Source organism: Oncorhynchus kisutch, linkage group LG15 (assembly GCF_002021735.2).
Source record: "Oncorhynchus kisutch isolate 150728-3 linkage group LG15, Okis_V2, whole genome shotgun sequence".
NCBI classification, from domain to species: Eukaryota; Metazoa; Chordata; class Actinopteri; order Salmoniformes; family Salmonidae; genus Oncorhynchus; species Oncorhynchus kisutch.
Window position 1 is genome coordinate 88,015,250 of NC_034188.2, and position 13,702 is coordinate 88,028,951.

The 13,702-nt window shown below is 46.4% G+C and overlaps 1 protein-coding gene across 2 annotated transcripts in view; it reads right to left on the reverse strand.

The window, feature by feature from the left end:
• The window catches only part of LOC109886971 (small G protein signaling modulator 2), a 196,417-nt gene extending 184,885 nt beyond the window's left edge, over positions 1-11,532 (reverse strand). Inside the window, exon 1 of one of the 2 annotated variants that reach the window (XM_031791255.1) lies at positions 11,103-11,532. In XM_031791255.1, coding sequence (XP_031647115.1) covers positions 11,103-11,162 — 60 coding nt within the window. In that variant the 5' untranslated portion in view covers positions 11,163-11,532. The remainder of the gene's footprint in view (positions 1-11,102) is intronic. The other variant, XM_031791256.1, reaches the window with a different exon arrangement.
• Positions 11,533-13,702: the final 2,170 nt, after the last annotated feature.

Below are 13,702 nucleotides of genomic sequence, written 5' to 3' on the forward strand. Positions count from 1 at the left end.
TGAAGGGAAATACACTGCAACTAAAAATAGCACTGTCATTTGGGAGTAATATTAGTACATCATCAACTGAGAGACACAGATGTTTACTGTTCATATTTGATTGTTTATTTCCCCTTCTGTTTATTATTCATTTCACTTGCTTTGGTAATGTAAACATGTGTTTCCCGTGCCAATAAAGCCCTTAAAATGTAATTGAATTGAGATAGAGAAACAAAGACAGAAACAGGAGAGGCAGACACAGACAGAGACAGGGCCAGTGAGTTGTGGCAGTATTAATCGTCAATTGATGCAATTTAACTTCTTAGCTAGCTGCTGATGCTTTCAGTTGCCAGGCAACGCTGAGGTGGCTGACTGCGGTTTAAAGAGACAGAGACCTTTAAACCAGGAGCTGCAGCTGGGGCTTTGCTTACTGTCTCACTGACTCACATGCAGGTTTCTTTCTGTGTTTAAAGGTCTAATGTATTAATGTATACACAGACCCTATAGTACATTTCAGGTGACACAGGTTATAAATTACAAACAATTACATTACATTGCATTCTGGGTAGTGTACACCATCAATGCATTGATTTTCAATAGGGAACAGAAGGAGAATATACAATGTACATCAGACAAACTGGATCCCCAGTAATAATAGTCACGTTTCTAGGCGGAGATCAGGTTATCAGGAGCGATAGGTAATCAATACACATTCCTCACATCTGCCGTTCGATCAGTTCAGACGGGGACAGATTGACCAAGCCAATGGAACTCCCAATACTGTAGGTCAGGAACTTATCTCACCAAAATAATCAAAGCGTTGCCTCTCCTCGTACCCTGTCTGCATCCCAAATGGCATGTCATTCCCTATGGCACTCTGCCTCTGGGCCCTGGTGAAAAGCACTCTGCCTCTGGGCCCTGGTGAAAATCACTCTGCCTCTGGGCCCTGGTGAAAAGCACTCTGCCTCTGGGCCCTGGTAAAAAGCACTCTGCCTCTGGGGCCTGGTAAAAAGCACTCTGCCTCTGGGCCCTGGGGAAAAGCACTCTGCCTCTGGGCCCTGGGGAAAAGCACTCTGCCTCTGGGCCCTGGTGAAAAGCACTCTGCCTCTGGGCCTTGGTGAAAAGCACTCTGCCTCTGGGCCCTGGGGGAAAGCACTCTGCCTCTGGGCCCTGGGGGAAAGCACTCTGCCTCTGGGCCCTGGGGGAAAGCACTCTGCCTCTGGGCCCTGGGGAAAAGTAATACACTATACAGTGGAACGGATTCAGACCCCTAGACTTTTTCCACATTCTCTTACGTTACAGCTTATTCTAAAATGGATTAAATGGAGAACAAAATGGCCCTCAATCTACACACAACATTCCATAATGACAAAGCATAAACAGATTAAATGGAGAACAAAATGGCCCTCAAACTACACACAACATTCCATAATGACAAAGCATAAACAGATTAAATGGAGAACAAAATGGCCCTCAAACTACACACAACATTCCATAATGACAAAGCATAAACAGATTAAATGGAGAACAAAATGGCCCTCAAACTACACACAACATTCCATAATGACAAAGCATAAACAGATTAAATGGAGAACAAAATGGCCCTCAATCTACACACAACATTCCATAATGACAAAGCATAAACAGATTAAATGAGAACAAAATGGCCCTCAATCTACACACAACATTCCATAATGACAAAGCATAAACAGATTAAATGGAGAACAAAATGGCCCTCAATCTACACACAACATTCCATAATGACAAAGCATAAACAGATTAAATGAGAACAAAATGGCCCTCAATCTACACACAACATTCCATAATGACAAAGCATAAACAGATTAAATGGAGAACAAAATGGCCCTCAATCTACACACAACATTCCATAATGACAAAGCATAAACATATTTTTCTATTTTTTTTGGCTTTAAAAATAAAAAACAGAAATATTACATTTACATAAGTATTGAGACCCTTTACTCAGTACTTTGTTGAAGCACCTTTGGCAGCGATTACAGCCTTGAGTCTTCTTGGGTATGATTTGATATGATTGATGCTACAAACTAACCCCTGACCAAGGCCCTTCTCCCCCAACTGCTCAGTTTGGTCAGGCAGCCATCTCTAGGAAGAGTTTTGGTGGTTCCAACTTCTTCCATTTAAGAATGATGGAGGCCACTGTGTTCTTTGGGACCTTCAATGCTGCAGAAATGTTTTGGTACCCCCTTTCCCCAGATCTGTGCCTTGACACAATCCTGTCTCGGAGCTCTACGGGCAATTCCTTCAACTTCATGGCTTGGTTTTTGCTCCTCTGACTTGCACTGTCAACTATATAGACAGAGTGTGTGCTAGTGATTCACCGATATGACATTTTTGGCCAATACCGATATCCGATATTTTCCTTGCCAAAACAAAACCGATATTTAGAATTTTAGTGTCCTTTTAAGTATTCTAGTACAATTAAACACACACACACACACACACACACAGCTGCAGTCGTCTAAGGCACTGCATCTCAATGCAAGATGCATCACTACAATCCCTGGTTCAAATCCAGGCTGTTTCTCTTTTGACCATGATTGGGAGTCCTATAGGGTGGAGCACAATTGGCCCAGCGTCGCCCGGGTTTGGCCGGGGTAGGCCATCATTGTAAACTGACTTGTCTAGTTAAATAAATGTTACACACACACACACACACCACACTGACCAAAAAGTAATTTTGTTGGCATTTACGTACGTCCCCATTACCAGTAAAACATAATCACAACCTATTTATTTCACTTACTTGCTGTGTTGTTTCGTTGTTCATTTGTTCAGTCGTTTCATTCCAAACCAGGATTTCTATGGAACGCCGTTTGTGTCTTACTGTGTCAAAAAAAATAACACTATTTGACGTGCCAATTAAGCTTGTTGACCAATCAGGACCTGAATATGACTGCACGTCACATAATAATTTAACGCGTTCAGAATTTTTTTAACGTAGTTATTACACATTGATTACACTATGACTCGTATTTCCTATGTCACAACGATTCATCGATAAGTATGCAACGATGCTGGTAAAGTTGTCTTGCGCACCTACAGTGCTGGTCATAAAAAAAGCTAGCTAACGTAAAATAACGTAAACTCATACATCGCCTTGGTCCGTACAATTGCCCTTATTTTAGTGCCCCCAAAAACGTAATACTTCCAGATCAACTGTAATGTCAATACCATTGTAAAGCACAATTTCCCCCCTTTCCAACAGAATCAATTACATGACCTAAACGCTGCCCGTTTCTGCATGATTCAAGAAGGCAATGAGCTCCGTCGGGTCTTTTTAAAAATGGCGGTTGGGGAAGCGAAACTAATGCGTGATAGTGAGATGGAGAGATGTTGTGTGGGAAAATTGCTTTCACCTTATCGCCTCTAAAATGTAAATCAAACACTGTAAAGAGTTTATATAATGTGTCATTACATACCTATTTGAAGGTTTGTGTCAAATTTTAATCGGGTTTTTAGGGCAGTGCTAAAGTGATCTTAGAAGTAAACAGCGGCTTTGAGAATGATGATGCATGCAATGATGATGGAAAAAATGACTAGGTATCCCCCCCTTACCCCGTCACTGTCCATTTCTTGTTTCTAAAGGATGAGAGAAGTGCTACACCTGGTGGAGAGAGATTGTAAGACAGAAATTGCTTTATGCGTGTGTAACAGTATCCCCTCGCCCATACCCGGGCACGAACCAGGGACCCTCTGCACACATCAACAACTGACACCCACGAAGCATCGTTACCCATCGCTCCACAAAAGCCGCGGCTCTTGCAGAGCAAGGGGAACCACTACTTCAAGGTCTCAGGGCAAGTGACGTTACCGATTGAAACACTATTTAGCGTGCACCACCGCTAACTAAGCTAGCTAGCGTTTCACATCTGTTACACGTGCTGTACGTTACGACATGACACGCCACGATGTAACGGAGGGTCCGTTTTTTCAGCTTTTCTCCAATACTATAGAGCCGTTACCATGTCGATCAACGCTTGAATAGAAACCTAGTTCACACCCCCGATTTTGACGTCAACACAGTCGCTACAGTCATTAGTTTTCTTTGTAGCCTTGTTTGAATGTTGCGGTTGTACGGAATGGGGTGAGTTTACGTCTGCTCATGGATGCAAACAATGTTCTGGTATAATCTACTCCCTGTATTAATTTGCATCACTGTCAATGACATACTTTTATTTTGAAGGCAAACCACAAATTGCACTATTGTGCATAATGCTTATTGTGGATAGCTTCACAACTCACAACTCCGGTCAGGTCGAGCCTTACTAGCCAGATGAGGCTAGCTGGCTGCTTATAACATTAGCTTTGGGCAACAGGGTTAAGTAGCTGGCTAGCTATTTATTTTCATGAACTGAAGTTTAATTTCAATAGGCGAGCAAAACAAGTGGCAACCTAGCTAATGCTTACTCACAAGGATTCCTAAACGATTGCTAAGAATAATGAAAATGACTGCAGTTTCTACTGGTCATTGTTTTCAGGCAGGTTGTACTGGTGCTGGCTAGGTAACGTTACCAAGCTAAAGCTAGCTACCACAGAAGTTGAGGACGAACAAATGATGCTTTATTACCAACGCGGTATTGTAAACACATCGTTCGTGGCCGGTGTTGCAGACTTCTTTGGACAGTTTTGACAGTGCTACTGTATCTTTTTTGACACGCAAAGACCCAAACGGCGTTCCGTAGTATGTATGTCGTGAACCTAATAGCAGTGACGCTATTACTGTGTAACTCCGGTAGGGCAACATCTGAAAAATAGCGCACTTGGTAGTGTGTACCGGTCTTCGACCAGTCGGCGAAAGCCAACATCACCCACGACAGAGAACGGTTGATTGTCAAGGGCAAGAGCAAATTCCATTATCTTGGCTTTAATGGATTTCCCTGAAATGTTCTTACTCTTTCAAATGACTGCTCGTCTTGTTGTCTGCTCGATCCACACAGCAGACATTGTGGGCTAGGTTAGGAATGCTGTGTTGCACATGTAGCTCAAAATTGTACGTGGCGTTTATTACGTCATGTACCTACGTCATATAGGTATTCATGTCCGCTTTGACATCGGTTTTGCCAATCGGCGTCAAACTAGACATCGGGCCAATAACGATGTTGGCATTTTTAGCTAATATCGTCCGATTCCGATATGTTCGCTGATATACCGTGCATCCCTAGTGTGCGCCTTTCCAAATCATGTCCAATCAATTTAAATTTACCACAGGTGGATTCCAATCAAGTTGTAGAAAAAAATCTCAAGGATGATCAATGGAAACAGGATCCACCCCAGCTCAATTTGGAGTCTCATAGTAAAGGGTCTGAATGCTAATGTATATAAGGAATTCCTGTTTTATATTTTTAATTTGCAAAAAATGTCTAAAAACCCGTTTTCGCTTTGTCATTATGGGGTACTGTCTGTAGATTGATGAGGGAAAAAAAAGATTTGATCAATTATAGAATAAGCTACAAAGTGACCAGTCTGTCTGGCCAATACAATCGTTAGGCTACAAAGTGACCAGTCTGTCTGGCCAATACAATCGTTAGGCTACAAAGTGACCAGTCTGTCTGGCCAATACAATCGTTAGGCTACACAGTGACCAGTCTGTCTGACCAATACAATCGTTAGGCTACAAAGTGACCAGTCTGTCTGGCCAATACAATCGTTAGGCTACAAAGTGACCAGTCTGTCTGGCCAATACAATCGTTAGGCTACACAGTGACCAGTCTGTCTGGGCAATACAATCGTTAGGCTACAAAGTGACCAGTCTGTCTGGCCAATACAATCGTTAGGCTACACAGTGACCAGTCTGTCTGACCAATACAATCGTTAGGCTACACAGTGACCAGTCTGTCTGGGCAATACAATCGTTAGGTTACACAGTGACATTTCAGACCAGTCTGTCTGGCCAATACAATCGTTTGGCTAAACAAAGTGACATTTCAGTGTCTCCCATGTTGGCAAAATGATCTTGACTAGTCTGTCTGGCCAATACAATCGTTTGGCTACACAGAAGGAGAGACTTCCACAAGATTGTCTTCATCGTTGTCAATAAATGAACTCAACAAAACAAACTTCTACGTAACGTTTTCTCGGACACAGATCAAGCCTAGTTCTGGAGTTTAAAAAAAGCAAGCTCAATGGAGCCTCTCCTTTGAAAGTGCCCGGAAAACTCTCCGTAACTGTGCATGTAATCCTATACATAGGCAGTCATATGGCATGCATCACTGCATCACTACAGACATCGGAACACATTCCTCAAACAAGCTTGTCTTTGACGCACAGAAGGGCAGTTTGTTTTATGAAAGCTTTATAATCAACAGGAAACATTAACTATTCATCTATGCCATTTTTTTTTTAACACCAGTGAATATACCCCAAAGGCAATGTTCAAAGACTAGAGCCCAGAGCACTATGCTGCTGTCACCACGTCCCTGTGTCTGTGTCTGAGTGTGTGTCCCAGTACCCCACAGGTACATCACACAGTCCTTTCGCTGACCGCCTGGTCTGTGTGTTGGGAAGCTGTTATGACACGCGTCTCTGCTATAGCCAGACAGTCTTGTGTCTTCTTGTTTTTTATTTATTCTCAGCATCACAGATGTTATGATCGTTCTATTATTCACACGTCCTTATGTCAAGTCAAATTGTATATGGCAGGGGACACAATCTGATGTGTTTATTACAAGGCAATCAAAAATAAATAGAATAATGTTTCACTGTCATTTATGCCAAACTACTACGTATTCATGAAATTAAATGACTAATTGCAATCACATACTTGGTGGTTAAGTCCTAGTATTCCATGTAGTTCAGCTTGAGTACTTAATTAATGTACAACATGAAGAGGTTATCATTAGCGTATAAAACACATTAAAAAAACAACACTTTCAGGTCATTTTTATGTCAATTCTGATTGGTTAATTGCAGACAATAAGCTACTTTTCATGATATCCGTATCAGAATGACATAGAATTACATAGAACCAGTGGCACACTGCTAGCTGTTTGGTAGACACCCCCAGTGACACACTGCTAGCTGTTTGGTGGACACCCCCAGTGACACACTGCTAGCTGTTTGGTAGACACCCCCAGTGGCACACTGCTAGCTGTTTGGTAGACACCCCCAGTGGCACGCTGCTAACTGTTTGGTAGACACCCCCAGTGGCACACTGCTAGCTGTTTGGTGGACACCCCCAGTGACACACTGCTCGTTGTTTGGTGGACACCCCCAGTGGCACACTGCTAGCTGTTTGGTAGACACCCCCAGTGGCACGCTGCTAGCTGTTTGGTAGACACCCCCAGTGGCACGCTGCTAGCTGTTTGGTAGACACCCCCAGTGGCACGCTGCTAGCTGTTTGGTAGACTCCCCCAGTGGCACGCTGCTAGCTGTTTGGTAGACACCCCCAGTGACACACTGCTAGCTGTTTGGTGGACACCCCCAGTGGCACACTGCTAGCTGTTTGGTAGACACCCCCAGTGGCACGCTGCTAGCTGTTTGGTAGACACCCCCAGTGGCACACTGCTAGCTGTTTGGTAGACACCCCCAGTGGCACGCTGCTAGCTGTTTGGTGGACACCCCCAGTGGCACACTGCTAGCTGTTTGGTAGACACCCCCAGTGGCACACTGCTAGCTGTTTGGTGGACACCCCCAGTGGCACGCTGCTAGCTGTTTGGTGGACACCCCCAGTGGCACGCTGGCACACTGCTAGCTGTTTGGTAGACACCCCCAGTGGCACACTGCTAGCTGTTTGGTGGACACCCCCAGTGGCACACTGCTAGCTGTTTGGTGGACACCCCCAGTGGCACACTGCTAGCTGTTTGGTAGACACCCCCAGTGGCACACTGCTAGCTGTTTGGTGGACACCCTCAGTGACACACTGCTAGCTGTTTGGTAGACTCCCCCAGTGGCACACTGCTAGCTGTTTGGTAGACACCCCCAGTGACACACTGCTAGCTGTTTGGTGGACACCCCCAGTGGCACACTGCTAGCTGTTTGGTAGACACCCCCAGTGGCACACTGCTAGCTGTTTGGTAGACACCCCCAGTGGCACGCTGCTAGCTGTTTGGTGGACACCCCCAGTGACACACTGCTAGCTGTTTGGTAGACACCCCCAGTGACACACTGCTAGCTGTTTGGTAGACACCCCCAGTGACACACTGCTAGCTGTTTGGTAGACACCCCCAGTGGCACACTGCTAGCTGTTTGGTAGACACCCCCAGTGGCACGCTGCTAGCTGTTTGGTGGACACCCCCAGTGGCACAATGCTAGCTGTTTGGTGGACACCCCCAGTGGCACACTGCTAGCTGTTTGGTAGACACCCCCAGTGGCACGCTGCTAGCTGTTTGGTAGACACCCCCAGTGGCACGCTGCTAGCTGTTTGGTGGACACCCCCAGTGGCACACTGCTAGCTGTTTGGTGGACACCCCCAGTGGCACGCTGCTAGCTGTTTGGTGGACACCCCCAGTGGCACGCTGCTAGCTGTTTGGTAGACACCCCCAGTGACACACTGCTAGCTGTTTGGTAGACACCCCCAGTGGCACACTGCTAGCTGTTTGGTGGACACCCCCAGTGGCACACTGCTAGCTGTTTGGTGGACACCCCCAGTGACACACTGCTAGCTGTTTGGTAGACACCCCCAGTGGCACACTGCTAGCTGTTTGGTAGACACCCCCAGTGACACACTGCTAGCTGTTTGGTGGACACCCCCAGTGGCACACTGCTAGCTGTTTGGTAGACACCCCCAGTGGCACGCTGCTAGCTGTTTGGTGGACACCCCCAGTGGCACAATGCTAGCTGTTTGGTGGACACCCCCAGTGGCACACTGCTAGCTGTTTGGTAGACACCCCCAGTGGCACGCTGCTAGCTGTTTGGTAGACACCCCCAGTGGCACGCTGCTAGCTGTTTGGTGGACACCCCCAGTGGCACACTGCTAGCTGTTTGGTGGACACCCCCAGTGACACACTGCTAGCTGTTTGGTGGACACCCCCAGTGGCACGCTGCTAGCTGTTTGGTAGACACCCCCAGTGACACACTGCTAGCTGTTTGGTAGACACCCCCAGTGGCACACTGCTAGCTGTTTGGTGGACACCCCCAGTGGCACACTGCTAGCTGTTTGGTGGACACCCCCAGTGACACACTGCTAGCTGTTTGGTAGACACCCCCAGTGGCACACTGCTAGCTGTTTGGTAGACACCCCCAGTGACACACTGCTAGCTGTTTGGTGGACACCCCCAGTGGCACACTGCTAGCTGTTTGGTAGACACCCCCAGTGGCACGCTGCTAGCTGTTTGGTAGACACCCCCAGTGGCACACTGCTAGCTGTTTGGTAGACACCCCCAGTGGCACGCTGCTAGCTGTTTGGTGGACACCCCCAGGGGCACACTGTTAGCTGTTTGGTGGACACCCCCAGGGGCACACTGTTAGCTGTTTGGTGGACACCCCCAGTGACACACTGCTAGCTGTTTGGTAGACACCCCCAGTGACACACTGCTAGCTGTTTGGTAGACACCCCCAGTGACACACTGCTAGCTGTTTGGTAGACACCCCCAGTGGCACGCTGCTAGCTGTTTGGTGGACACCCCCAGTGGCACACTGCTAGCTGTTTGGTGGACACCCCCAGTGGCACACTGCTAGCTGTTTGGTAGACACCCCCAGTGGCACGCTGCTAGCTGTTTGGTAGACACCCCCAGTGGCACACTGCTAGCTGTTTGGTAGACACCCCCAGTGGCACGCTGCTAGCTGTTTGGTGGACACCCCCAGTGGCACACTGTTAGCTGTTTGGTGGACACCCCCAGTGACACACTGCTAGCTGTTTGGTAGACACCCCCAGTGACACACTGCTAGCTGTTTGGTAGACACCCCCAGTGACACACAGCTAGCTGTTTGGTAGACACCCCCAGTGGCACGCTGCTAGCTGTTTGGTAGACACCCCCAGTGGCACACTGCTAGCTGTTTGGTGGACACCCCCAGTGGCACACTGCTAGCTGTTTGGTGGACACCCCCAGTGACACACTGCTAGCTGTTTGGTAGACACCCCCAGTGACACACTGCTAGCTGTTTGGTAGACACGTCTGTATTGTAAAACATTTATTTCCAACCAACAACCTCTGACATTCATATTAATAGTTCCAACTGACCATCCAGTTTTTAAACCGAGGGCAAATGATGCAATGTACACCTATGCTTTTTTTTGCTCAGTGACCGTGGGGCTGAGTGCCTCAGGCATAGTCTCTTAACACCTGTTGTTACAGCGAAACGACAGTCACTACACAGGTATACGTGCAACTTAATGTGAAGTGTTATCATTTTCTGATCGTGGAGTTCCCATTTTCTGATCGTCTTTTACGGTATAATTATGAACAAATCAGAAGAAGAAGGAAAAGCGTAGCATGTAAAAGCTGTACAAAAAAAAATAAAGATGGATTTGATTGTAACAACAGTTGTATAACGGTCTGCGTCCTATTCATTTAAAACTGCCGGAGCATCGTCAGTATCCTAATGACTGTCGTAATATCGATATGGAAAGAAGGTTTCACTGCACTGTGCCACAATTAGCCGCTGCAGTAGATATATCTATATCCCATATGATGGCACTGCAATAGCCTAGGCTATCATTCACTGTGTGTTCCACCTGTAGCGATCCTTCTTGTTAATAACCAAATACTTCCATAGGAAGGTTTTCATTTCAATGCCTCTCTTCCTCATCATGCTCCCTTGGCAAACTAAACTGCTGAAGAGTAAACATTCAAGGGAAACCGAGGGAAGCGGCGACAAAAACCATGGAGAAAAAAATCCCTGGCATTTTGTTGGAAAAAAAAATGTCAGAATGTAGTGTGATCAATTATAGAAATGTAACGGATGATGACATGCGCTACAGTATTGCCAGCGGTGGCTACAGTAGGCTACACGATCATAACAAACCCATAGTGTTAACAATTACTCTCCAGCGCCGTGCACACAGCAAATGGATTCAAATGTATCCACAACATTTACGCATTCTTCATAACGTCACACGGAAATTAACAGAGAAATACATTATGTAACTGATTTACAGAAATGTCCCGAACAGTTCAACAGGGGCGTGAAACAAATGCGCTTACCTCTCGTTTCACATTCCACAGTAATTTCTCTTTGAATTCTTCATCTGTGGACGAACCCATGGCTCTCCCGTGTTCTTATGTCGGTCTCTGTGACAGACGAAGTGACAGCAACAGAGTCAAACTGATTGTCCGCAATCAAGGGTGTCTAGTGCCTTCCGCCCTTTCTAAGCTTCTATTTACTTTTACCTCTTTCCTTCCTTCCCTCCCTCTCACAGCAGTGTGCCGGTGCCTCCTGACAGCTGGCCGTTGACGCATGTGTGGGCCCGTGCTGCCGCGGAGCATTGAGGAGCCATCTTCAGACCCCCTCAGAATGACGTCAGCGGAGCTGGACCAGCCCCCTCTACCACTCTTTATCAATGGGATAAATCACTTCACATACTGTATCTCCCGCTCCAAACGCAGCTCCAGCACTTTGACAGGCAGATATTAATAGCTCTCCTCGTCCCTCTTCTCCTCTCCCTCTGTGTGTGAGAGGACTGGAGGATTGAGGGGAATTGAGGTGTGAAGCTAAGCAGCATTTTAGCTGTAGTCTTTCTATTTAATATGAAAGAGCCATGGGTGTTTCAAAAACAGATTGACTCACACAGAATCTCAACACAGATAGGAATACACACAATGCTGTAACCAACATACACACACACACACACACACAATGCTGTAACCAACACACACACACACACACACTATGCTGTAACCAACACAGCAGACAGACACACACTCCTGTAACCAACACACACAATACTGTAACCAACACACACACACACACACAATGCTGTAACCAACAGACACACACACAATGCTGTAACCAACACAGCAGACAGACACACACTCCTGTAACCAACACACACACACACAATGCTGTAACCAACACACACACACACACACAATGCTGTAACCAACATGACACACACACACACAACACTGAAACCAACACAACAGACACCCAATACTGTAACCAACACAACACACACAACACTGTAACCAACACAACAGACACACAATACTGTAACCAACACGACACACAAGACTGTAACCAACACAACAGACAGACAGACAATACTGTAACCAAGACAACAGACACACAATTTCTCACTCTCTCATCTATTTTGGGCTCTATTGCTGTGAGTGTGACGCAATTATCAAATGTTTAATTATATTGCCATGTAACATCATCCTAAGTAAATAGCCCTGCTTGCATTTGTTCTTCCTTCAATTATTACAAAACACATTATCATTATTCTGATCTATGGCATAGGTTGGTCTGAGCCTATTTTCAGGCTAAGAATATCTTGAATGAAGATTATTTTGAGGGAAATGGATTCCCGCTTTAGAAATGATGTCATCGCATGTCAAGCTGCAGTAGAAATAAATCAATGTGGTCATTAGCATCATTTTATATATATATATATACACACACACACACACACACACACTATATATATATATATATACACACAATATATTAACACACACACACACACACCAGACACACACACAATATATATAAACATACACACAATATATATATATATATACACACACACAATATATTAACACACACAATGCACTATATACATACACAATACTGTTGTCAATGTGTACATATATATATTACACACAGAATAACCTTTTTACAGACCTTTTACTGTCATTATACCTCTAACTAGTGCCCTCAAGTGGCCTGTCAATAAACTACAGCTGTCTGCCCAGAACCCCGCCCGTTGCGTCCCTCCACAGGTTCCAGAACCACGCCCGTTGCTTCCCTCCACAGGTTCCAGAACCACCCCCGTTGCTTCCCTCCACAGGTTCCAGAACCCCGCCTGTTGCTTCCCTCCACAGGTTCCAGAACCACCCCCGTTGCTTCCCTCCACAGGTTCCAGAACCACCCCCGTTGCTTCCCTCCACAGGTTCCAGAACCACCCCCGTTGCTTCCCTCCACAGGTTCCAGAACCACCCCCGTTGCTTCCCTCCACAGGTTCCAGAACCACGCCTGGTGCGTCCCTCCACAGGTTCCAGAACCACCCCCGTTGCTTCCCTCCACAGGTTCCAGAACCACCCCCGTTGCTTCCCTCCACAGGTTCCAGAACCACGCCTGGTGCGTCCCTCCACAGGTTCCAGAACCACCCCCGTTGCTTCCCTCCACAGGTTCCAGAACCACCCCCGTTGCTTCCCTCCACAGGTTCCAGAACCACTCCCTTAAAAGTGTGAAGAGGAAATGTCTTCAGTGAATACCTGATTAACGCTGTTAATAAGAATGACCTGCCATTCATGAACATGATCCCTGGGCTACTGCACAAAGCATGATCCCTGGGCTACTGCACAAAGCATGATCCCTGGGCTACTGCACAAAGCATGACTCCCGGGCTACTGCACAAAGCATGATCCCAGGGCTACTGCACAAAGCATGATCCCAGGGCTACTGCACAAAGCATGAACATGATCCCAGGGCTATTGCACAAAGCATGATCCCCGGGCTACTGCAGAAAGCATGATCCCCGGGCTACTGCACAAAACATGATCCCCGGGCTACTGCACAAAGCATGAACATGATCCCCGGGCTACTGCACAAAACACGATCCCCGGGCTACTGCACAAAGCAT